At 45.3% G+C, this 27,210-nt stretch overlaps 1 protein-coding gene across 3 annotated transcripts in view; it reads left to right on the top strand.

Moving 5' to 3' along the window:
• Positions 1-27,210, top strand: part of CACNA1D (calcium voltage-gated channel subunit alpha1 D) — a 297,870-nt gene that overhangs the window by 130,483 nt on the left and 140,177 nt on the right. For all 3 annotated transcript variants that reach the window (XM_044916847.1, XM_044916841.1, XM_021694968.1), the window contains exons 4-5: positions 13,793-13,932; positions 22,847-22,989. In XM_044916847.1, the coding sequence (XP_044772782.1) occupies positions 13,793-13,932; positions 22,847-22,989 (283 nt within the window). The remainder of the gene's footprint in view (positions 1-13,792; positions 13,933-22,846; positions 22,990-27,210) is intronic.

The raw sequence follows: 27,210 nt of genomic DNA, 5'->3' as shown, positions 1-27,210 counted from the left end.
CTTTGTCTTTATCTTACCCGGAAGGAACAAACAACGTCAGTTCACCGGATGCATTGGTTAAAAGGAAATCCATCTGGAGAGCTTCTAGTGTAGGCAAAAAGAGGTCAAGACCTGCACTGCTAGCCTCCACTCCCAGTATCCTAATGGCAGCCATTTATCGGGTGCTTGGGCATTGCCCATGATCTCATCTATTCCTTTGACAATGCATCCACTGACCAGGAAGCCAAGGCTCAGAAGGGTGAAGTGCTTGTGCCAAGTGAGATAGCTGGACCAAACGGGAACTTTCCACCCGAACTGTCTGACTCCACAAATTCACTGTGCTGCCCAGCTGAGGACTGGGAGCCGGACGTCATCCAGGTAGATTTTGTGTTCCTTGTCCTGGCTTATGGATGGGTCTGGTTGTTTAAAAGTCAGTAGCAAACTAGTGGAGTGCAGGCTCTCCGTAGCTGATCCGGCCGCTTGTCTTTCAGACCCCACCCTTTACCTTCCCTTGTCTGTAAAGGAGGCTTGTCTTACCTCCTGTCTTTGTGTGTGTCTCTCTCTGTGGATTCTCCTATGTCTGGGCTGTTAAAAAAAAGAGAGAGAGAGAGACAAGACTGGATGTTACAGTTGGACTCTTTGTTCTGGATTTGGATTTTTTTTTTTTTTTTAAGTTTGGCATTTGAGCAGGATCACAAGTTGTAGAAAGTAGTAATTTCCAGACATTTGAGGTCTGATTCACCAGCATTACTGTAATTAAAGGAAAACCTGTATTTGCTCCGTTTTATCCTAACTCACTAAGATGTTTTATAAATAACGAACCTAGATATTTAGAAAATAGCATCCATTTAGTTGTTTCAGCTTTCCTGGTTCTTTATGTTCAGATGTCTCAAAGTGATCCTCATGATCTGCGTTTGCCCGAATGCAAACTTCATCCGGCAGTGGCTCTGGGAAGTGAACTTTACTGACCTGTCAAGGCAGCTTTAAAGTAGAGGACAGAAATTAAGCAGTGTGGCAGTTCTCTTAGGAGGCGTTTATGAAGTCCAGGGCTCAGTGTCATGATTTCAGTTGGTCACAGAGTGTTAATGAATTTTGAATTGAGGCGGTTACGATGAAGCCTATTGCCTTTTCTAACACTAATCACTATTAAAATGATGATGGATTTTAGTGATTATGAAGCCATTAAAAAGGCATCTGCCTGTGCCTGAATTAACAGGATGGATATAGTTTTGAGCTTTCAGATAGCCAAGCAGGACTCTAGTGCCTGTGGTTTCCAGGTATTTGTTTATGATCTTTCCTGTGTTTTCTGAGCCTCCAATACTATTTTTTTGTCCTGGGGCACAATGGCGGCGGCGGTGACTTTGGGATTGGTGTGCCCGCTTCAGCCTTAGCCTCATGGCAACATAAGGTGACGTGATTGCTCAACTTTCCAGAACCCTGCCCTTGATTCCTTGATTGGAAAGCGGTCCTCTCCCTGCCTCACCCCAGAGCTAGTGGAGACCTTTCTGTGGGATGTTCACAGCCACCAGGGTGACAGCAACCACTTCATGAGAGCCAGCCAGGCGCGGGGCATCTCCCACCAGCAGTATTCATCCTTAATTACCTGACGGTGGTGGTGTCCCCCGTTGAGAGGATGAGGAACCTGCTGCTGGAGAATCTCTGTGCTCTCCCCGGGCTCACACAGCCAGTCCGAGCATGTTCTTCATCACCCACAGCCTCGTGCCTCCGTACAAGATTCTTCTTTGGGGGAAATCGGTTTACGGTGTGAAAGAAGCTAAGGAAGGAATTCATCTCATCCAGTGAACGAAGACACACGCAAACATGCTCTGCCCAGCTGTAGAGGGGCTTAGATCTGAGCTGGCCCCCCTTTCCATAAAGCAGCTGTATGGATAAGAGGACCCCCTTCTCTCTCGTGTCTCCTTGTGAGTCCCAGTGCCCCTTGCTTTGACAGCTTTGTCCCAAAGCAGCCCCATGCCTGCCTGAGGACCCAGGGGACGCCTGAGTTCTGTTGGCCTTCCTTGGCCTACAGGCTCCAGTCTTGGGTGGGGGCCTGTGGTCCAGGTCTTCAGTGCTCCCTGCCCTGCTTCTTTCTGACCTGTTGTCCTAACAGGCTTAGGACCCGGGGTTGGGGGCCAGGTATCATTCTCTTCTTGTTCCAGTTAGGACTCTTTATGAGCCATTCCCCATGTGGCCTTGAGTGGGTCTTTATCCCTACTGGTGTCCACTGGTGGGTTCAGATTATTGGCTTCTAGAGGTGTGTGTTTCAACTTTTTTTTTTTTTTTTTAACTTGACCAACAGTAATAGATACATTTTATGTTGTAACTCCCAAACATGTATTATTATATCATCTGAAACATGAAATTTGATGAAAATATTTACTCTTACCAAATTTTGCTATTTTCTATGCATTCTGATTTTTTTCCGTCCTGTTTTTATTCTTCAAAAATTGCTGGTTGTAAACCACAAAATTAATTTCCTGTGTATTTCATTTAAAAAGTCCTGTCTCTGTTACAGTACAAATTCCATGAAGACAGGCGAATGTTAGTCTACTTCCCATAATTGGTGCTCAGTTCATATTGTCAGCTGGTTCTTTATGCAAATGCTCTGGAGAAATATTTTTCTGTGCTGAGAAACCGTTTCATTCAAAGGAGAAGGTGACTTGTGTCACTGGTCTGATTTCCTCCTTTCACTACAGCAGTTAGAAATCTCTGAGACATACTAATAAAGCTGTGCCTTCACTGCCTACATCTTTGTCATGGTCTTACTCCTGCTTCATTTCATTTTCTTTGTTAATTTTCCTCTCTCAGCTTACTCCTTTGTCTTAAATATTTAGAATTTCAGCTGATTTTCAAGTAAAAGTTCTTCAGTGAGAAAGACTCCCAACAAATCAGGGATACCTAAAAGTGGAGAGGATGTGCCCCATGATCTCGCTCTCAGAGCCAAGCCTCTTCACACTTGGCTGTCTACACTGCAGACTGGCTTTTATTAAGAGTTTTTTTTTTTTTTCAGACATCGAGGGGATCCTATTCATACGATTCCTGTGGTAATGTATCGTGGACATCCTCCCCTGCCTTTTCAAAACACAGCTGTGTAGCATTCCCTTTCTTACCTACTTCAGATTTTCATATTCTTGCTGCCTAGAGTTCTTTTTTGGAGCTAGGCAAGTATTCAACAAAAATTCACTTTGAAAACAATAGTGGCATTGTGGACTAGTCTAGCCACCTGACCAAATAGACTCCTCTAGTAACTGCTTCGGGAACCACCCATCTTTCTGGGAATAGGATTGCTCCACAAGCTCCATTGCTTATGGAGCAATCCTATTCCCTGAGCTTGGTGGGGTGGTGCAGAGCCCTTCCTCCAGCCTCTGGGAGGCATAAAGTTCTGAGGGAGACATTTGACTGGCAGGGCCAGATCAATGCAAATGACACTTGCAGCTTGGAGTGGGTCTGCAGAGAATCTGTTCTGCTCAGTCATTGACCATGTATTGATTTCCACTTCAAGGCCATGGTTGGGTGGTACCTGGTCTTTAAGCTACCCAGTGTCTTTTAAATTAACTCAATTTTACCTACTAATTCTAAAATAATGGTGAATTATAGGCATGGAGTTGTTAATCTTCCGAGTGAATGTATTACATACTTTATCTCAATTATAGATGCCACACGTTATATATTTTTAAACTTTGATTCATAAATTTATTCAGAAAGAAATGACCTACGTTCTCAGCACATTCCCTGGGAAAGAGGTGACTGTGGCCTAGGGTCGTTCATCACCCAGTGTGGTTTTTCAGGCGGAAGGTCACAGCTGACGAGCTGAATGCTGCCTGTTTCCCACCACCCCACAGACGCCCATCCTCTGTTTTCACCGCGAGGGGAGGGCGGGTAGCACAGGGGCCCATTTCCCCTCCTGACCGCTATAGGAGTGGCCACAGGCGGGCTGTGTGACGGTCCCGAAAGGTGCAGGAGCAGGTTTAGATGGAACCACGTTCTCCCTCGTCCCAGGGCTCACTTCGTAGCTAGCAGTGGCTCTGTGCCAGGCCCTGTGTCTTTCCTGGGTGGTGGCCATCGACACAACCACCACAGGACGCAACATCCATGGAGCGTGCTATGTGCACACCCTGGTTCTTGTGTTGTACACGTGTGGCCTCATTTCCACTGCACGAGAAACCTAGGCCGTGGCTGTCCTCACTCTCCTCTTGTGATGAAGCAGCAGTGGTGAGGAGGAGGGGTAGAGTCACTTGCCTGAGTCCACAAAGCACATAAGTGGCAGAGCCAGGACCTGCCCCCAGGCTCGCTGCCTCCCCTGTAGGAGGTGCAGGTACTTCCGAGGGACTGCGTGCCTTCTTAAGGGGGAGCAGCCCCGCCCCAGGGACCAACACTGAGCAGTTGACAGCTGGGACCTCCAAGGCGCATCCTCAGGTTGCTCGTTGCCTGGGTGGCCCTGGGCTGAGGGCATGCTGGTATGGCCTCGGCGGAACAGCCCAGAACCCTGGGCGAGATTTGGCGGGCACGGGATGGCATGCAAGTGAGTTTGTTCAGGGCACCTCACACCAGAGGGCATGATCGCTGTCCCCATGGACTGTGGCCAGAAGCAGCTCCATGTCTGGGACCCTCGCATGTGGATGTGAGTAGAAACCCCTTCTCTGCCTGTCTTACCCCATCGCGTAGAGAATCTGCTGAGTTGGGAGGGACAGGAAGGTGTTTCCTCACGCTCCAAGTGTGGTGTCCAGCGTGCAAACAGCGCATTCACAGGGATCCGAGGGGGCGTCAGGGGAATGCTGGGAGATTTCATCTAGAACTCTGATGTCAGGGAATTTAACCATATGCGGATTTGAAAGGCTTGTCCTTACCTCTGTTAATGAAGGAAAGAAATGACCGTTTTCTTGTCACATGAAGATGTTTGGTTTTAAGCTTACTCTGTCCCTGCCATTTTGAAACGTTTGCTCGTTTCTCTCTTTACGGCCAGGGAGGTGGACGTGTTGGAGCATTTGGCTCACGTTGTGCAAACTAACCAATGTGAAGTAGGTGGCTTTTCTAGAATGATGGGTGTTTGGCAGCTGTGACATGACCGAAGCCCCCCCTCATCCCAGAGAGGAAGCAGGTGGCTTTGATGAGTCCCAAGTAGGACGCAGATTCCTCCTGCCGTCCACCTTGACCCAAGCTGTCAGAACGTGATGTAAAGGCATGACATGGTTTGGAAAGAAAGCGAACCTCTGTTTCACGAATGGGATTCTGGCCCGGGTGGTAGAGCTGCTGTCAGTGCTCCCTGATGGCAAGACAAGGTCTTGGCCCCCGGTGGCTTCACGATGCAGCCTTAGGAGCATGTCTCTGTTTTTCCTTCTTTGTGATGGATGCATCATGGTGGTTATTGAGGCTCAGTTCTCTGCTTGGGATGGTGAGAGAGTCTGCAGAGGTAAAAGCAGTGGTTCTTGCCCTCAAGGTCTGATGATCTACAAACAGGACAAGACAACACATCAATGGGTTCTCCTTCCCAACCACACGAGGAGCTGAAAACAGGGCCGGGCCCTGCCCTTCTCTGTCCTCTTGCATGGCCTCATACATAGTTGGTACTCAAGAAGAAATGAAACTCCCTAGCCTTCCCTGAAACGGTGGAGCAGGATTGAGATCAGCAGAAGTGCTCTGGGTCATGGAGAAGACCAGAAGTTCTAGTGAATCTGACCTATGTGCAGGGTGTTATATGAGGACTGATGGATTGGAGTAGAGGAGGAGGAAGAGGAGGGGGATCAGGTAGGGTGGGGGCCCTGTACCCTGTGGGGTAACAGATATCAGCTGGTTGTTGGTAGGTAGACCTCAGACAGATTGTAGAGGTCCTCGGGGATGCCATATGGAGGAACTGTGACTCAGTCACATACGTGACACGGTTCTATACTTTAAAAGAAATTTTCTCAAATGCTCCAGACACAGGAGTTGCTCCATGCCCCCACCCTCCGTTTCTACACAGGAGGTCCCCAGTACTCTATTTTGGCCTTGATTGTCATCTGCTGTGTCTTAAAATTTTTATATATGCCTCTGCCAGCCTCCTTTAGGACACCAGTGCTGTCTCAGTAGTCTCTCACTCTGCAGTGCTCAGGAGTGTGCCTGGTACGGTGTAAGTACCCCGTGAATATTGTCGAATTGAGTTGAAATAGGGAGCTTGAACTGCCAAGCATGGTGGGTGGAGGTGGGCAGAGGCTTGGTGTTGGAGCTGGGTGAGGAGGCGCATTGACCACCAACCGTAGAATGCACCTGCTACCAGGGGGACTCACAGTTCAGGTCCCGTGGCATGGGCGGGATGGGAAGCAAGGCAAGTCTAAGGCACTGAGTTTTCAGGAAGGAATGTGTGGCGTGTGGGAAACCAGTTGGAATTGAAGACAGCAACAGAGAATGGATGGGATTGATGGAGTCTGTTTGGAAGGCTGGACTTAGATGAATTCCCAGAGGCTCTGATCTGCAGGGCTCATGGGTCCTATATATAGAGAACCATCCCTAAGCCTGTATGTCAGAGGGAATCCTCAAAGAAGTTGAATCTCTTGAGAAATGAGCTGCTGAACTTTCTCTTAGATGCTTTAGCTTTTAGGGAAGCAGAGTGATCCTGTAGGATCACTGTGTAGTTAGCTAGGACATTTTTGTTTATAATTGACTGAAAACCCAACCCAAACTTGCTCAATGAATTGGCTTTTAGAACTGAAAAGCCCAAGAAAGGGGGGGGGGGAGAATTTTGGCTTCAGATTCAGCTTGATTCAGGAGCTCTTACAAGGCATCAGAGTTAGATGCTTGCCTCTGAGCTTCTCTGTCTTTCTGTTTGACTCTCTCCACACACTTTGGCTTGGCTTTTCTTGGTGTCGGTTCTTCATTCTGTGTCTTCCCAGTAACTCCATGCTTAGTGCCTCTCAGAGCTAAGTCCAGCCAATGACAGAATTTCTTGCCTAGTGAAAGTCCCAGGTGCAGCTCTCATTGGACCTGGTTGGCCTGTGTGGATCGCCTGCCTGTCCCTGAGCCAGTAACGTGGGCCACGTACCGACACCTGTAGCTCCTGGACAGACAGTAGAAAGCGAGCCGTTCTCAGAGGAAGGACAGGGTGCTGTTGTTAGCCCGGGAGTTTTCTGGATAGCAAGAACCACGCTTAGCTGAGCATGGCAGCAAAACAGCAGCTACTTCTGCTCTGCCCGTGAGCGAGGAAGTCGCATCCAGAGAGGGTGCCCTGCTCAGCCTCCTCCACCCCAGGTGTGATGATGCTGCCCTTCCACAGACAAAAGGTTTGGAGGCTGGTCTCCGTGGAGGGGCCAGCCGGGCCACCATGCTGGCTTCTTCCGTTTGTCCTCGCTGGGTGGGGGTCCTCCCTCTCTGGCTGGTCACAGGTCACTGGACTGTCCTAGGATCTTCAGAGAGTTCCAGAGGGCCGCCTCCCCTTCCTGCGTCAGGGCCGCACCTCCCAGGAGCTAGGAGAGCTGCCTCATGTATCTCCTTGTCTGGGTTGAGGCCGGGGAGGCCTTGATTGTGGCATGTGGGGTAGTTTACAGAACTTTTTCCCACCTTTTACTTCATCTGACTGTCACCATAACCTGGGTGGGTGGAGCAAGGACAGTGCTCCTGTTCTCCAGATGAGGAAGCAGAGAAGCCCAGGGGTAGATGACTCAACCAGGGTGACTCAGCCGTAGGGACTGGAATTGGACTCGGAAGACACAAACATCGTCTAGAATTTGTACTTTTATTTATTTTTTATTTTTTTATTTTTTTTAAAGATTTTATTTATTTATTTGAGAGCGAGAATGAGAGAGAGAGCACGAGAGGGGGGAGGGTCAGAGGGAGAAGCAGACTCCCCGCTGAGCAGGGAGCCCGATGCGGGACTCGATCCCGGGACTCCAGGATCATGACCTGAGCTGAAGGCAGTCAGTCACTTAACCAACTGAGCCACCCAGGCGCCCAGAATTTGTACTTTTAAACCAAAGGTGAAGACAAATGAAGGCGAACTGACTATTCTAGCCAGTCTCTTCATGGAAATGGGGCATTCAGCTGCCCATTGGAGGCCAGGGAAGTACATTCTTCATTACTACCTACAGAGGAGAACATTACCTGTGTTTACCTCTAAGCAGCCCTGAGCCGAGGCCTGCCTGCCGGTGCCTCTCCCCCGGCTGTTAGACAAGATGTGGAGTCACTTACAGAAATGGTCACCGTAGCCCCATGGCTCCTCAAGCCTCCTGCCTTGTGCACGGCAGCTCATGGGAGGGGCCCTCAGCAAGCCTGGTCCCCCGAATGTGCTGCAGCGACCTCAGGTGACTTAGCCCCTGGACAGCACAGCTGCTGCTCTGGGTTGGTGGTCTTCCCGGGGGTCTCTGGGCCTCGTGGAACCTCACTGTGAAACTGGGATCCAGATTTTACTCCCCAGGTGGTAGGGAATTGTAGTTTTACAGCTGGAAAAGATCATCTGGTTCATTGTGCTGATTCTCCAGGCGAGAGACGGAGGCCAAGCCCCATAGCCTGGCACATGAGGCCCTGTGTCCCCCCGCCTCCCCCCAGCCTGTCCCTCACCCCCGTGCGCTCGTCACTTTTGAATGATCAGCCTTTGCATGTGCCCCTCGCTCTGACTGGAAGACCCTGTCCCACCTCTTTGAGGAGGGCCACAGTTACAGAGCAGAATAGCTTTTCCCTGGCATTTCATCTCAGATGTTTTTCTTGGAAGAGAGCAAAGCCAAGGGGACCCTGGTATTATTGCTATGGGCTGAATATTGGTGTCCCCTCCTTTCTCCCCTCCCCAAGAATTCATATGTTGAAATTCTAACCCCAGTGGATGATATTGGGAGGTGGGGCTTTTGGGGGGGTGATTAGGTCATGAGGGTGGAGCCCCCATGAATAGGATTAGTGCCCTGATAAGAAGAGGAAGAGAGAGATCTCTTTCCACAGATACCCACAAAGGAAAGGCCAGACGAGGACACAATGGAAAGTCAGCCATCTGCAAGGTAGGGAGAAAGTTCTTTCTCATCAGACACCAAATTAGCTGGTGCCTTTGTCTCGGACTTCAGTCTCCAGGACTGTGAGGGAACTCTGCTGTTTAAGCCCCCCAGTCTATGGTATTTCATTATGGTAGCCTGAGCAGACTAAAACAATTATGGAACTTCTTAGCAGGAAGGGACAGTGAATAATGTTTGTTCAGAACCTCGCATTTTGCTCATTTATTTATTCATTTATAAATATTGATTATTTTTTTGTGGCAAGCCTTGAGAATATAATGATGCATGAAATAGAAATAGTCTCTGATCTTATAGAAATTCACTTATTGGAGGAGACAAACATTAAAGAGATAACTTTAAGGAATTTAAAATTTCCGTTGTGAATAGGACCATGAAGAAGCATCATGGGCTTTGACAACGTCTAACAGCGGGCCCTTATTTTGTCTGGGAGGTCAGCAAAGGTTTCTCTGAGAAAGTGTTACTTAAGCTGAGTCTTGAAGGACAGGAAGAGCTTAGCCTGATGAGAACGTGGGGTGGGGGAAACCATTCTAGAAAGAGGGAACGGGACATGGACCTGAAATAGTAGCTGAGCTGGGGGCTGGGAGAAAACAGATCCTGTGGCCACAAGCCCTGTGTTCTTTCCGCTCCCCCAGGCTGGGCTTCTTCCAGCTCTGTGTCCCTTATGTGCTCATTCTGGAGAGGGGCGTTTATACGCATGATGAAAGTGGGCACCCTAGGTGGGGAAGCAGGGGGGCCCCTCGGCGGCATGCAGGGCTCTCATGGAAGAGAACTGAGGAAGCGAGGGAAGGAGGGATGAGGACGTTCCCTGTGGGCTTGGGTCAGGATGGAAAGGAAGGGCCAGGAGAGATGTTGAGGTCAGTCGTCAATTCAGCAGTGTGACCATTTCTTCCAAGCTTGTTCTAGAAAGGGTTAATGGCAACTTAGATACATATCCTTGTTGTTTTGCTTTTTTGATATGTACGCTAGGATCACAAAACCTCCTGTTTTTCTAGTCCCCTTTAAGTCTAGCTTTGTTTGCTGTATTCCTTCCTTCCTCTCTGCGTCCTGTGGAGTACCTTATATATGCCCCACGTGGGCACCGGGGGCCGGGATTACAAAGACAGTAAGAGATGATCCCCCGAATAGGGACCCTGGGACCGGAGGGTGAGGAAGAGTGGTGTGTGTGGGATGAGCAACACTACCAGGGTGTCAGCCAGGAGAGCCTTTCCAAAGATTTGGGGCCATGTGGGTGGATGACCAAAGCAAAGAGTTGGACCTTACTAGGCTCATCAAGTCCTTGTTATCTTCTGTCAGCAGGTTGGGAACTCTGTGAAGATACAGGGCTGGCTGGCTGGCTGGCCGGCTGGATATTCATACTACACTTCTAGTGAAAGGGCCCCTGAGAACCAGAAAGGTGAGAAGCTGGTGTCATCAAGGGTCCTGGCATCTCCCACCCATTACTGTTGACAGTTTCAGTTTCTCAAGGTTCTCTGCAAGGTTAGCTGGTGCAGAGACTCTTTTCCATGGTGAATCTTCACTTTTGAAAGAAGATCTGTTGGGTTTCTGAATTAGATGTTGAGTATTTCTGGTGCCTTGGGGTGGCTTGAGGTCTCATTGGTGACTCTCATCCTTACATAGGATGGTGTCTGGCTAGGAGGAATTGGTGGTTTTTTTTAAAAGGAGATCTGACTGGTCCTGCACACCCAGGATCTGCTGTTAGTGAGAACAGTCCCCGCTGCTGGCTCGGTGAGTGCACAGGTGAGTGGTCCTGCCCAGCAAATGCAGGGAGACTGGGATGCAGGAATTACTTCATCTCTCTGTTTCACCAGAGCCTGTGAGCTTTGACAGAGCAGGCCTGCCCCCGAGATACCTTCTTTTGTGTCCAGTTCTGGAGGCTTCCTGCTTGCCTCTTCCTCAGCCTGCCCTTCCTCTGCACTGTCCTCCATCTGGGCCACAGACCCCGTATCTTCTCTATGCAATATCTCACCGGGCCTCTTCCGCTGGGTGTGCATTCCCACCTTGCCCAGTTAGGAACCTGACCCTCCTGGTGACTTCCTTTGCAAATTACTAGCTCAACATTCTTTTCTCAAATGACCAATTCTTTTTTAAATAATTACCTCTCCTGCCCATGATGGTTGTTTTGCAAAATTTTAAAAAATGTTACATTTGCTTACTGTGGAGGTATATTTGTTTTACAGGAGTCCTTTTGAATGGCAGGATTGGGGATAAGAACTGGCTTCTAGGCAGACTGGTCTAGAATGCTCTTTAGGCTGTGATGGTTCCGTTGGCATCAGGGTAAAGTCTCTGTAGTAAAGAATCACAATAAAACAAGATTATATTTCCTACCATCAATTCCATCAAGTAATGCACTAAGGATTTTTGGAAAGAGAAACCCAATTCTTTAAAAGGAGAGAGAGAGGAGGACAAGCGAAAGGGATATAAAAGAACCCTAAACAATTCAGTTACACTAATGGCCCTTGTATTATTGTGGCAATATTACTTACAAATAAAAGCCGAGGAGGAAAAACAAGCTGTGTTTGCTAGATGTACTCTCTGTTCCCTGCCTTGTTTTTCTGCTCTGAAGTATAGCACTGTGTTGACGTAGGGATGTAACTGCTATGAATATTGATGGCAGCAAAAGCCTTTTTTCTCTGTTTGGCCTAGTAAATAAAGCAGAAGTGATAAAAAAGGGAAAAGGAATTGTAAAATCAGCATGCTGTTTTCAGCATATCTTGTTCCCCTAGAACTCCATGTCTTAGAAGCATATTGACAACCTACATTTGGTGGTCAGGGTCTAATTTGAGTATAGTGGGTTGGTATTTTCAGGGATTTTTGCTTCTGGTTCAAGTAACAGAGTTGCTCTCTCCTTTTAGCCCTCAAAGTTAGCGTTACCACCTCATTGAAGCCTTCCAGGATCCCTCCTCCCTAGCCAGTGGCAAAGTCCCAGCTCTCAGGGAATATGAAGAGTAAATGAGGGAGTCACCGGAGGTCTGCAGGCTCATGCATGCCCGGAGGACACGGCTGTGGGGAAGGAGTAGGGGTCATGTTGGAGGAAGGTCTTGGCAGCCCTGTGAAGGGGGTGTGGTACCTGGGAGGAGCCAGGCTGAGGACAGGGCCAGTTGGGAGGTCAGGGGGAACGTGGGTGTGCAGGTTGGAGATGAGTGAGACTCTATACGGTTGAAAGTACACTAACTCTGGCTAACTCACACCACAAAAGAATTTATTAGACCTCTTGGATGGTGTTCAAAGTTCAAAGGGAGCTCCGGAGGACAGGTTAGGGATGGCAGGGACCTGGGACGGAAGAACTGACGACCCAGCTTTTCAGCAAGACCAGCGGGAAGTCGGGAACGGGGGTGAAGGCTGGGGTCCAGCGGTGGTTGGATGCTTTCCCTGGTGGTAGAGAGGGAGGATGTGGGGGGAGACACGGGGAAGGCCAGGCGACAGGGGTAGCACTCTGGTAGGAGGGTGCTGAGGCCATCTTGTCGTGGTCACGTAGCAAAGCAGAGTCCTGGGGGGGAAGGAGTGGACCAGTCCTTCGGCCTTCTCAGAGGGCTCAGGATGCAAAAGCACCCTCTCCACTGCCTGCCTTGGGGCATTCGCAGTGTTCATGTTTGGAACAGACTAAACCTTCCCTTCCCTTCCCTCCCAGACTAAACCTTTCGAGGGTAGGGATGGCAATGGAGCTGTTTTTCTAATCCTGGCTCCTGGCGTGGGGTCCGTCATATAGAAGGGGTGCTCACTCAGTGTTTCCTGAGCCAAATTCATTTGACCGCTTGCACCAGGCGTCTTCATAAGTGAATTCTGTGACTTCCATTTTCCTAAGGTATCGGTAACTTTCCCTGGGTCCCACGGGGTAGAATTAATATTTGTGGAGGGCTTTATGACCCATGTGGAAGAGTTTTAATTGCTGATGGTTTTTTATTGAGTTATTAAGTAGCCTCTTGCCAGGGAGTGCCTCTTATAAAATTAATTGCACACATCCCAGTGGGTCAGTATTTCTATTAAAGCCGAAGCTGCATAAAGAAAACCTTTACAAAAGAGGAAGGGAGTCAACATTTTTAGACCTGCTGAGGGATGTGTTCTCTGGATGCACGAAGTTGCCTGCGTTGGAACGGGAAGGGTTCTAAGAGTCAGCTAGCTTGTGGGCTGAGTCTCCGAGGTCTGGGCAGCCAGATGGGAACGGCTGCTGGGGCCGGTAGGAGGGAAGGATGCAGAGGCTGAGCCCCCACTCCCTGGGAGGGTGTGTGGTGGTCACTCAGCAGTGTCAGCTGGGAGACAGGGGGGGTTGCCATCTCGAATTTGCTCCCCTTCTGTGCCGGTGAGGAGACTGAGGTCCAGAGGAGAGGAGGGACTTGCCCAGGTCACCTTGCTGCTCTGTGACAAAGAGGATCATGACTTAGAAATCGGGCGTAAACCCAGGAGGAGGAGGGTCAAAGCAGCTGCATCTTCCTTTCTTCCAAAGGACATTCTGCTCCCAGCCGCCGTCGTTGGAATCTTGTTGCCCCCTTGTGCGTTTCTGGGCCTGATTTGGCAATCTCAGGAAGAAAACATGCTGCGTTTTGCAAATGTGTGCAAACAACAAACATGCCCCTTATGTCCCAGGCAGACTCTGTGCACACGCATCAGGGCAGGTGGCAAAATGCAGTCATGCAGCCTGGAATGGAAAGTGTTTTACACTTAGCTGCTTATGAGAAATTCAGTGTTAGAATTAAAACGTTTTCCTTCCTGGCACAGGTGCTGAGTTAATGGCGCCATTTCTCATAATAAAACTTTGCTTGGAGAAGAATGCTTATATCTCAGAGCTATTGATTCTAATTCCTGTTTCTTTTTCTTCTTCTCCCCCCCCCCCTTTTTGTTTCTCTTCACAGGAAAAAGTAGAATATGCCTTCCTGATTATTTTTACAGTCGAGACATTTTTGAAGATTATAGCGTATGGATTATTGCTACATCCTAATGCTTATGTTAGGAATGGATGGAATTTACTGGATTTTGTTATAGTAATAGTAGGGTAAGTCCTTTTTGTTTTGGTGAAATGTTTGGAAGATGGGAGGCAGGGAGTAATGAAGAACCACAGTTTTTTTGAGGAAATATGGTCGCTCCTCTCTGCCAGTGCTTGTGGCCAGAACCAGCCAGTCGGGTTTGAAGATGGGCACTGCTGCTATTAGTCTCTGGGTTCAAATCCCCTCCTTGTTCTTACTTCCCTTCCAGTAACGCGTATAGAAGGAGGTTGAAGCTCCCGATGTAAGAGGGGTCATTTTACAGAGGACTTGGGTCTTCACAAATAGGCCAGCCCTGCTGGCGGTTAGAGTCAAATGAGCAGAACTCTTGTACCTAGCACCCTGGTAAGATAAAAACAAAAAACCCGCAAACCAGTAAAACAGTAATAAATCCTTCAGAGCAGTGAGGTACTCTGCTATTTAACAACCTGAGCAAAGTTATTAATTTTTTCTGCTGCTTGGGGGGAAAATTTTGGCATGCTACTGTCCCATTTTAAATAACAAGTGTCTGAATAATGTCAGGTATCTGGCATGAAATGAAATAAGCCAGAAAATGCAGAGAAGCAGGCATTCTCCAGAAATCCTGTCACAGGAAGGAGACACCAGCAGTTTAGTTAAAGAAGAGTGTTGAAAAGTAGTGGCCTGCGTTGTGTGATTCTGGTCCTGCCACACCTGGAAATTTTGCCAGCGAGAGAAAAAAACGAATCCACATTAGAGGAGTGCTGGGCCTTTGGACCAAATACCCACATAGGGAAAGAAGATCTATCCCTTTGCTGAGTCTTTGTTACCCAGCTGTAAAATGGGTTGCTCCTAAAACTATATGTGGTCCTACCGAGAGAGATTGTTAATCTCTCTGTGTTCATCTCCATAACTTTGGTCAACTGCCTTTTGAAGTTGAGCAACGTAATTTTTCTTATAGGCTACTTTTTTTTAAATCATGAATCCTTTGGCTTTTCATGGGAGACTAATATAGCTGGATACTAGGAGAGTGGGATAAATTTTGAACCTGCCCTTTCAAACCTTAGGAAATTCAAATGGGATCCAAAATGGCCCAGTGGGATAATTAGACTTAAGGGGAAAAAGTCAGATTTTGCAAAAACCACCATAGGACATGGCATCTAAGGTATTACTGCAAAGGTAGTACAGCTAAAATGAACAGGTAGTAGGTATGTACCATACCTTCCTGTATTTGCTGAAATCTAATAAGGAATGGCAAGCAGGAGACTTGCAGGTCTCTTGGTTCTGGAATAATTTCACTGTGCCTCTCTTGAGCCTGGACTTTGTGTTCAGCTACAGGTTGGAGATGCTTAGCTCCATTTCTTTTGTCCTTACCCTACAATCACCTCAGCCTTCTACCTCGAGACATTTTTCAGACTATAGTAGAGCCCAAAGGAACCAAACAGAGGGTGGTGGTCTAATTGCATTGAGAAGACCAAGACAAGAGTCCAGGAAGGCCGATGGGGCTGAAATTTGACAGGCATGAGATGGGAGGGGGACGGGGCTTTTCAGAGAAAGAGCTCCATAAATATGCTTTGTGGTCCTCTTGAGCTTTGCCTGAAGAATAATCTACCCTTACAGGGGGTGAGAATCCAGAAGGCCAGTCAAATAATACTATTAGGGAAAAAAAAAGAAAAGCTGGAGACTGTTAGCTGAATAATAACTACAACTCACATAGGTTTGAGAGATGTTCGAGTTATGACCAACCAGAATGGAGGCCTCAGTAAACACCCTGGACTGTCACTAGACACCCCAGAAGGGCCATTAGTAGTAGGGCTAAACTAACTCTACGGTAAGGGTTGGCAAACTATGGCCAATGGGCCAAATTCAGCCTGCCAAAAATTTTTGTAAAGTTTTATTGTAACATAGTCATATGCATTTGTTTACATAGTTGATTTGAGTAGTTTAGGTCCACAAAGCCTAAACTATTTACTATCTGGCCCCTTATGAAACAGTTTTGCCAACCCCTGCTAGAGAGTAAAGATCACCTGAATCCCTTGCTAATAATGTTTGAAAAGAAGCCTGAAAAGGAGCAAACTGACATGCAAAACAAACTGTCTCACAAAAGAAAACTCAACACTCTTTAAAGGAAGACAACAAAATCCAGACACTTAACAAGTGTCCAGCATCCCATCAAATCTTATGGCCATTAATTAAGACATATGACCCATAACCAGAAGGAAATTCCATCTATAGAGATAGACCTAGAAATGACAGAGATGATGGAATTAGTAGATAATTGCTTTACAAGACTTTAAAAATAGCTATTATGAATACGTTTGTGGACATAAAGGAACACATGACCACAATGAGAAAAGATGGGACAATATAAGAAAGAACCACATGGGACTTTGAGAGTTGAAAAATTTTCCTGGATTGGCTTAATAGCAAATTAGACACAACAGAAGAAAAAAAAAAAAAAAAGTAAAGGAACTTGAAGACCTAGCAATAACACAAAGAATAACGATCGAGAAAAATAGGACACCACCTCAGTGACCTGCAGGGTAATATCAAGTGGTCTAACATACATATATTTGGAGTCCCAGAAGAGCGGAGATAGAGGGGAGCCAGAAAAAAAATATTTGAAGAAATGACTCCAGATTTTCTAAATGTGATGATAAATACAAACTCACAAATTTAAGAAGCTCAACAAAGCTCAAGCAAAGTAAACATAGAGAAAGCTACATTGAAGTACACCATAATTCATAATGAAATTGCTCAAATCCAAGGATAAAGAGAAAATCTGAAAAAGTAATCAGAGAAAAAGACATCCCTGGACTTTTTGTCAGCACTATAGAAGCCAGAATATAGCAGAGAGATATCTTTAAAGGGCTGAGGAAAATGTCAACCCTAGAATTCTTATTCAGTGAAGATAGTTTTCACAATTGAAGTAAAAACAGACTTTTTCAGACAAACTAAAGCTGAGAATTCACCCCCAGTAAACCTGTACCTCAACAAATGTTAAAGGAATTCCAGAAAGGGTACATGCATGGGTAAATATAAAAACATTTTTTTTTCTCATTTTAAGATCTTTTTTAAAGTAATTGATTATTTAAAGCACAAGTAGTAACAATGTATTGCAGAGTTTGTAGCTTCTATGAAAGTAAAATATGTGACAATAATAGCACAAAGGACAGGAAGAAGAAAATAGCTATATATTATTGAAAAGAGCTTGTACAGTTGGTGGTAAATATGACAAAATATTACTTGAAAGTATACTGTAATAAGTTAGAGATGTGTGTTATAAACCCAAGAGCACAGGCCAGCAAACTTCAGCCCATAGGCCAGATATGGTTTATTGCCTTTTTTTATTTTTCACATTGGCAAAGTATTTTCCTGTCTGCTTTGGAAGATTGTTTTATTGGAAGACAGTCACACTCACTCATGTTTGTGGCTATTTGGTGTTAGGATGGCAAAACTGAATAGTTGTGACAGTGACCCTATGGCCTGCAAGTCCTAAAATAGTTACTCTCTGACACTCCACAGAAGATTTTTGCTGACATTTGCCCTAGAGGAGCCACTAGAAAAAAAAAGAAGTATAGTTAATAAGGCTGTGTTGGAGATTAAGTAGAATTTTTATTTTTATTTTTTATTTTTTAATTTTATTTTTTTTAAGATTTTATTTATTTATTTGACAGAGACACAGTGAGAGAGGGAACACAAGCAGGGACAGAGGGAGAGGGAGAAGCAGGCCCCCCCGCTGAGCAGGGAGCCTGATGCGGGGCTCGATCCCAAGACCCTGGGACCATGACCTGAGCCGAAGGCAGATGCTTAACGACTGAGCCACCCAGGAGCCCCAGTAGAATTTTTAAAAGCTCAATTAATTCAAAAAAGGGATGAAGAAAAAAAGAACAATGGACAGGGCAAACAGAAAACAAATAGCAAGATAGTAGATTTAAACCCAGCTAAATCTTTATTAGAATCCAGAGTTTATCAGATATTATACATTAAAAAAAACCCAGACCCAACTCTAGAGTTAATCTACAAGAAACCAAACTTATAAAGACACAAAGAATTTGTAAGTAAAAAGCCAGAAAAAATATATACCATGTGAAAACTAATCTAAAGAAAGGTAGAGTGGCAATATTAGTCCAAAAAAGTAGACTTCAGAACAAGGAATATTATCAAGGATAGAGACATTTCATAGTGATGAAAGAATTCTTTCATGAAGATACACACATATATGCCTAATAACAGAGCTTCAAAATATACCAAGCAAACCCAGAAAGAACTGAAAGGAGTTTTATTCCATTATTGTAGTTGTACATTTTAATACTTCTCCCTTGAGTATTGATAGAACATCTAGACAGAAAATCACTAAGTATATAGGGATATTTGAACAATACCACCTAGCTTGACTTAACTGGCATTTTTAGAACACTCAAGACCAGAAAGCACATTCTTTTCACATGCACATGGAACATTGACCAAGAAATATTCTGGGCCATAAAATAAGTTTCAGTGAATTTAAGAGTATTAACATCATACAAAATTATGTATTCTGAATGAATTTAGCAATGTTTCTGGAGAGAAGATCAGTATTAAAACATGTGAATTTCTATATCCTAGTCATGAACAATTGGAAAATGAAATTTTAAAGACATTATTTACTATAGCATCAAAAAGCATGAAATATTTAGGGATAAACAGCACACTACAAATGACTAAACTTTGCTGAGAGCAATTAAAGAATACCTAAATAAATGGAATGATGTACCATGTTCATGGATTGGACGGCTCAGTTATTGTTAGGCTATTAGTTCTTCTCAAATTGAGCTATAGATTGAATCCTAATCTAAATCCCAGCAGGATTGTAGAGATTGACAATTTATTCTAAAACTTATATGGAAGTTAAAGAGGCTCTAGATTAGCCAAAGAAATATTTAAGAACAAAGCTGGAACCTGATCTTAGGGCTTAATATAAAGCTACGGTAGTCAAGACTACTGTATGATGTTGGCATAAGAAGTAGACATAAAGATCAATGGAACAGAATTAGGGATTCTAGAAATAGACCTATATGTATGTGATCAATTGATTTTAGACAAAGGTGCCTTGATACTTCAGTGAGTTGAGTTATAAGTTGTAGTACTAAATTGTAGTCAGTTTTTAACAAATGGCATTGGAACAACTATTTATCCATATGAAAAAAAAGAATCTTTATTCTTACCTTATAACATACACAAATATTACCTTAAAATGGATCATAGACCTATATGTGAAAGCTAAAACTATATAATGTCTAGGGGAAGATCTTTATGACCCTGGGGCAGGCAGAGATTTTTTAGGACCCCAAAAGCACCAGCCATAAAAGAAATCATTGAAATTTTGGAGCTTACCAAAATTTAAAATTTTTCTTCAAAAGATAGTGTGAAGAAAATTAAAAATTAAGACACAGGTTAGGACAAAATATTCACAATACAGATATATGACAAAGGACTTGCATTCAGAATATATAAAGAATTTTTTTAACCCATTAGTAAGAAGACAACCCAGTATATAAATGGGCAGAAGATTCAAATAGATCTTCACAAAAGAAGATATGTAAATGGTTAACAGGCATCTGAAAAGATGTTCAACATCATTAGAAATTAGGGAAGTGCAAATTAAAATCCCAGTGACACACTACATACCCACTAGCATTACTAAATATAAAAAGACTCTCAATACCATATCTCAGCCAAGATACGGAGCAACTGGAACTCTCATACACTGCTTGTAGAAATGGAAAATGGTGTAGTCACTTTGGAAAAGTTTGCCAGCTTCTTAAAATGTTAATCATACACTAACTACAGGACCATATTACCAGCACTACTCTTAGATACTTACCCAAGATAAATGAAAACACATGCTCACAGAGACTTTATTCATAATGGAGAAAAACTGGAAACAACCCAGATATCTCTTAACAGGTGAATGGATAGTTTCATTGTGGTATATTCATTCAATGGAATATCCCAACAATAAAAAGAAATGAACTGTGGATAAATGTAACAACTTGGATAAGTCTCAAAAACATGGGGAGCAAAAGAAGTTAAAAGAAGAATATATGTTGTATGATTTCATTTATAAAAGATTCTGGAAAAGGGAAAAAAACAACCCAAAGTGATAGACAATCAGTGGATACCAAAGGCTGAGCTGAGAGGGAGATAATTGCACAGAGCCATTAAAGAACTACTGGGGATGGTGGAAATGTTCTAGATCTTGACTGTGGTGTTTGCACTTGGACTTCTACATTTGTTAAGACTCCTCTCATTGTACACTTTAAATAGATGTATTTTATCATATATAAGTTGAGCTGTAATAAAGTTGACTTAAAAAGTAAAAAAAATCACCTAGGAAACTAAAATAGGAATGGTCTCATTGGTCTTTCTCATTAAATATGAAGAACTTGAGAACATCTGATTATTTTTTTTATCCAAAATATGCACTAAATTATAGTCAAAGAGCAGAAGAAAAGTTAAAGAAAAAAAGAAAAGTTATTAGGTCTTCATGGGAATCAAATTTCTACTCACTGAAGTTTCTAACTGCAAGCTGTATCTCAATCCAATGGATTTTCCATTCCAAGCCAACTGTGACCTATTACTTTTGTCAAGATTCCCAATAACAAGACATTAAGGAAGTAATTGATACTTCTAAAATGTTAACCGTAATAGTGTGACCACAAGAGGACTCAATGTGTCTACCAGAGCTGATAGTGTTCCCTGTATAGAAAAGTTTATTCCACTCACCTAATGTTTCAGTCAACATATATTTCAGGCTCATCACTTAAGCTTTTGTGAAGAAGAACATGGGGTGCTCATTTCTAACTTGAGTCCATTTCGGTAGCTCCTTGCCTTTGCTCCTGCATTGGGGTAAACTTTGTAACATTCTAGAATCAAATACTTTCTCTTCATGTCCTGAACTCTCCAGGCATGTGGTACTTTTTTTGTTGGGGGTGGTGGGCATGAGTGGTGAAGGGAGTAGAATCACAGAATATTAGACTGGGAAGGGCTGGGCTCTGGATCATTTAATTCAGTTTTCTCCTTTTACAGAGGGGGGGGGGGATCTAAGGACCAGAGGAGGAGAGGAACTTTCCTAAAGCCCCCTAACCCTTAGGAATGGAAGCCAGCCCCAGCCCCTTCCACCCCTGGCTATCTGGAGAAGGCAGCTAGCTTCCCTCTCTGGCTCAGGTTCCTTTGTAATGGGAGCGAGACATCATTCACCTGTTTTCAAGGGCATTGCTGAAGAACAAGGGGTAAAAGGACCATGAAGTATGCACTGTAAAACATAGACACTTGAAAGTGATCTTCCGTCACCACCTGCATAAATTACTTTCCTAACCCTTTGGGATGAAAATTCCTGTGGCTGCCACATTTCAGAAGAGTTTGAGGTTTTCCTTCTTCCTTGTTCTTTGTTTCTGGGAGGCTATGAACTTGTTTTGGAGGGGAGACTTTTAACTTGAGCCTTGCTCCAGGGGTTTACAGTAATTAAAAAAACTAATCTAATGAGAGAAACGGGTCATAAATTTGACCTATTTCCCCAGTCATAACTAGAGAGAGCCCACCATCTGAAGGTTTGAAAAGGTAGAGGCTTGATTTATTCTCTCCGTGGCGCCACCCACCTCTGCCCCCAGCTAGATTCACTGCTAATTGCTGTAGTGTTGTTAAAACAAATGGCTGGTCTTTTCAGTGCCCCAGAATGATAGGACTATGCCTGATCAGGACTATAATCAGACCACCCTGTATTTTATGGACTTCATGTCTTGGCAGTCCAGAGGCATGCCAGTGGGGGCAGAGTTTCTGCTTCAGCTCCTAATTAAACTTTGGAAACCTTTTCTTTGTTGCTGGGCCAGTCATCCCCACAATCTGATTGGCCGGAGTTGATTCTATTTGAAATGGGCAAATTTATATTTATTCTGAAAAACAAGCAATAATTCCAAAGAATAAATGTTTATTTGAAAGAGCAAAAGTAACCGTCAAGTGAGCAGATTGTCTGAAAATAGCTTTATCCAAAAAACCTTTGGAGAGTAGGAAAAATGTGTCGTGGCTGCCAGATACAATATTATGCACATTTCAAAAGAGAAAATGACGATATTAATCCCTTACCTTGGGTTACTGCTTTTGGCCTTTGCACAACTCCTCAGCATCTGTGATTTACATCATTCCTTGAACATCCCTGTGCAAGTGGAGGGTGTGTGTGTGTGTGTGTGTGTGTGTGTGTGTCAGGGTCTGTACCAGAAATGGTGTAACATGTTGATTAAGATTTGGGACTTTGAAGTCAATATTCATTCACCCATTGATTTACTCCTCAGATATTTCTCGAGCACCTTCTGTGTTGAGAACTGTTCTGGGCACTAGGCTTGAACAGACTAAATGAACAAATGAACAATACAGACTAAAAGTCCCTGCCCTCATGGGACGTGGATACTGGGGAGGCCAACATACCCGGACTCATTCGTTAGTTCTACACTAATAGTGTGACCCTGGGCAAGTTACTTGTTCTCATCAAGTGTGTTTCCTCACGTGTAAGATGATAAGAATCCCTACTGCATAACACTTTGTGAGGACTGAGATAATGTATGTAAAGTGTTTGGCACATAGTGAATGTGCATGGAAGGTAGTAGCCACCATGTTGGTTGTCCTCGAGACTTACGTTCCGGGGTGTCCACCTGTCGTCGTTGGATCCCTGGTGAGTCCCCTCTTCTGTGGGACCGGACTTGCTCAGGGTTGGCAGGAGCACAGCCAAGCTCGGTCCTTGTCCCAGTCATGTCACAGGTAGGGGTGGCTTTCGGGATTCACAGTCTGATTCTTGCCTTTGCCCTGCTTCCCTTCCATGTAGGCAGCAGCCCCTCAGAATTAGCCCTTGTGCAGAAATAACCACTATTATCCTCCCGTGCTGCTTCCCTGGGTGACAGACTCTAACTTCTCTTCCTTTCTTCTTTTTTTCAGATTGTTTAGTGTAATTCTGGAACAATTAACCAAAGAAACAGAAGGCGGTAACCACTCCAGTGGCAAGTCAGGAGGCTTCGATGTCAAAGCCCTCCGCGCCTTTCGGGTGTTACGACCACTTCGACTAGTGTCAGGAGTGCCCAGTAAGCACGTCTTGTTTCCTAAAGCCAGGAGTTTGTTGACTTGGTTTTTCTTCTGGGTGGGGCTCAGGATTCTGGAGCCGAGCGCTGCCAGGTGAGTTGCGGTGTGCCAGCCAGGGGCTCCGCAGACGACCACGGAGGCCTTCACGGTTCACGACGCTTGCGTGGTCACCTTGGACCCCCGTGATGGCCCCGAGAAAGGGCCGGTAGTGACTGTTGTCTTCCTGAGTTTGTAGGAGACTCTTCTCTTACAGAGACACCGAGCGACTGGTGACATGAGGCCTTGAAGTCAGGCCTCCTGATTGCAGGCTGGTTTTCCTTCTTGGACACCTCGCAGCCACCACCTCCTCCCGCTCCCAGGCCTGCCCCTCTGAGAGTGGTGGCTAATGCAGAGGAGGAGGGTATTGCAGGGCTCCCAGCCTACTGCCTTTCTTCAAAGTGAGCAGCAACAGGGGGCTGGACTCCTGGAACGTCTGCTCAGCTCTCCACTCTTAGGAGTTGTACATGTCCGGCTCTGGGGGAAGAGGCGGATGCTTCCAGGTCCTCCCTGTATGTAGGGTAGTGTAGGACCTGCTTGCAGGTGGTTTGGAGGACTGATTGAGATGAATCAGGGAGAGCCCCCGCAGCACAAGATCTGGAGCAGAGGTGGCCCTCCATGGCGAGAGATGCTGTTTTCCTCCACTAGGCTATGATACCAGTCCGTGCCAGGCCCTAGTTTGCTTTTTGCTCCAGATGTCTGGGCCAGGTTGAGTGCCACCTGAGCTGGGACAGATGCTCTGGCTGTGCTCTGGCCAGCAGCTGTAGGCTGCTTCTGCTCCCCTAAGGAGCATGGAGTGTGCTTCACGGGGATCTGTCCCTGAAGGGACACCCGTGGTGGGGACTTGAAGGTAGAAGTCCTAGCACCTCTCCAAGGGTTGTGGCGGCAGCTGCCTGCTCCAGCTGGAGGAAGGATATGGGACAATAGGGTGTGCCTGTTTTTCATGACTCACAAAGCCATCAAAAGAGCACAGATCATGTTTTTGCCTCTCCAGAAGTTCTTCATGAAATTGTATTAAACCTATTGGCACTTGGGACACACCAAAAATTCCCTGGAAAAAAAAAAGATTTCCAAATTTAACATTTTAAAATGTAGGAAGTGGTGTTTTATGTGTACTTGTTTTTCCAGATGGTCCATTTATTTTCATTGAAAAAGATCAGCACAAGTCAAAACCACAGAGCTGTCTGGAAGCAATTGAGAAAAATAGAAACACCTTGGAAATGACTGGTTTTGTTATGTGTAACATGATGAAATGAGAAGTTCAATGAGCAAGGATGTTCTTTCAGATTTAGTTGTTATAGCCTCATCCAGTCTCAAAGTTACCACGACAGCCTTTTTTCTCCCAAAGAGCAAATGACAGGACAGCCTGTTTGCAGCATATGTTGTAAGGACAAGTGGGTGCTGTGGCTTCATGCATGTAAGTCTGGCCGGTGAAGCTTCCCAAACTCACCGATCATTGTTTTGGCTTCCTTGTTTAACGAGGTTTTCACTAAATGACTAGTCTAGAATTCCCGGGTGTTCTTGAGAACACGTTTTAAACTAGATTTCTTCCTTGTCTCCTTTGTAACAGGATGGAGCTCTACATCACACTCTCCCAGAGGTCAGCAGGGGGAAATGGGGACCTGAGTCTTGTTGAGGACTTTTCAGCCCACATTTATTAATTGCCCTAGTGGAGAACACCCAAGTCTCTCATCAGCCCCAACTGGGCTTGGGGGAGATGGTGTTTTGGGGGGCTCTGGGTCATGATGTTTTCCATGCTGGTTGTCAACTGGGGCCTGGTGATTTCTTAAGAACCCTGAAATTGTTAAAAATGCCAGGGAAGGTGTGACTGCTTATACTTACCTGGGGATTGTCTTGTGCCTTCTATAGAGAATTCAGACTGTTCTATAAGATACGATTTTGTGTGTGTTTGTGAATATATATTGATCGGCAGGAAAATATATATTGTAAAAGAGAGTTCAGACATTTGTGGAGTTATTAACCACCCATACTCAAATGATAAATATTGATCGGAGTCCTGGACCATCAAATGGGAAAGAACCCTACAGACCTTCTGGTCCATGGGCATCATCTTTTAGACAAGGAAGACAAGGGCTGTGGAGGGGCAGCAACTCGTGCAGATTCTCACAGCCAGTGGGTGGCTGAATGGGGACAGATGGACACTCTCCTGGTTCCTGGCCTAGTGTTCTTTCCATTCCACCCCATGTGTCCCGAACTGGAGTCCCGTGAGCTCTGTTGTATGCGCTGATCATGTACAAAGGAGCCTAATGTCAGGAAAGTCTACACATTCACATTAAGATAAACTTCATTATCTCATAAATTTGGCCAATCGGAAATACAGTAGATACAACGAACAAACATGTTCATGAAGCACACAGCTCCCTACCATAGAATTTCCATAGAATTTAGAAGAGCTAACTGCCAGATGATGATTTTGAATGGCCCATCCATGTCTGGGGAAAAAAAAAACAAACACACAAAACAAAAACCAACCAACCAAACCAAAAACCCAAATGATAAAACAAACCCCTGAGTACATTAGAGCAGTTACTTCTTTTCATCTAATGCCTGATAAAAGGTGAAAACCTTAAAAGTCATCCTATTAATCATTTCTTTTCTAAAACCACTTGAACATTTAAATATCTGAAGGTAATACCTAGGATTTGGGTTGTAATGAGGGTCTTGGGAAGACAGGCTCTTCCTGAGTCTGAAATCCTCTTCTCGGTTTTCCCTCCGCATCTCATCCCTCCCCTCTTTTCTGTGTACTTCCAATCACAGTCAACTCTCCTTGCTGTTGCTAATGAATATTCTCTTTGCTTGGTGTGTTGTGACTTCTGTCTTCCTTCTAGCATCTCAGCTTCTTAGGCTCTTTCATTCTTTGAGTATGTATTGGGAGAGTGAGAAGATACTCTAAAAGAGCAGTGTGAAGGGAGAGAGACGGCGGGGAGGTGTAGGGGAAGAGAAGGAAGAATGGGGAACGCGTGAAGGGCACAGAGCAGCATCTGTGCTCATGGGGTTGGGGGAGAACGCGGGCGCTAAACCCAGGAGTCCGGAAGCCTGGCTGCAGTGTGGGTTCTGGTTTCTTTCTGACCCTCAGTCTGCTGCTTCTGCCCACCTGCTCCTAACCTCAGGGTTGCCTCACCTACCCTCTTCCCATGATCTCACTCCCGTCCTGCACTGCAGCTCGGAGTGTTGCTCTGTGCAGAGCTCCCTGGTGTCTGTGCCCCATCCTCGTCTCTCAAGTCCACGTCCCAGCTGCACAATGCTTCCCTCTTAATGCTGCGCCCATGATCCTACTTCCCCCGTGCAAAGCAGCTCTTGCCCCTCTCCTCCCTCCCTCTGGAATTCCAGGGGGAGCCTCCTTTCGACAGGCTTGTTGTTGGTTAGGCAAGGGGGTTTTGCCGATGGACTCAAGTCCAGGCCTGTAATCCGAATTTAATACCCAGAGCTACCTTGCTGCAATCTGTTTTTCTTTCCTGATCTTCCCACCGTGTGACCACCAACCAAGACTCACGGGCACCCGGCCCACATTGCCTGGCTCACCTCTGTGCTTCTGGTGCTCTTCCCTCTGGCCAGAGTGGCCCCTCTCCTAGGCCCACCTGTGCAAATCCATCTTCTTCCACCTTTAGGCCCTGGTGAGAGGGGGCTGCTGCCCAGTCCTCTGTCTTATCGCCACTCAGAAGCGGTGTCTTTCATCCATCCCTCTTTAATTTTAAGTGTTCAACTATAGCGTCTGTGTGCTACCCTGGGGTAATTTGTGTTTAATTCTTATGTCTCCTTCTAGAACATACCCTCTTTGAGAGAAGGCACTTTATGTAATACATCTTCATATTTCCCAAAGCACTAAACTTTACGCTTGCCACATGGTAGCTGTTCAAGGAATTTTGTTGAATGGATGAACGAACGCATGAATGAATCACTGACTTTGATATTGGGCAGTAAGTCCTCCCTCTGGGCCTTAGTTTTTCCATCTGTTGAGTGAGGCAGTTGGATTAGATGGTCTTTTAGGGTCCTTTTTAACTTATCTCACATCCAGGTTTAATGCTAATTTAATGTTAAATATCTCTGAGTTTTATTACTGTGTGTCCTATATGGAGCAGGCATCAAGGCATCAGGAATTTTATGTGTATTTATATATATATATGTGCGTGTGTATATCTTTGTATGTATATATGTATGTATGTATA

This window comes from Neomonachus schauinslandi, chromosome 1 (genome assembly GCF_002201575.2).
Source record: "Neomonachus schauinslandi chromosome 1, ASM220157v2, whole genome shotgun sequence".
Lineage (NCBI taxonomy): Eukaryota > Metazoa > Chordata > Mammalia > Carnivora > Phocidae > Neomonachus > Neomonachus schauinslandi.
The sequence above is the reverse complement of the archived record's forward strand: the minus strand, read 5'-3'. Positions and strand labels throughout refer to the sequence as shown.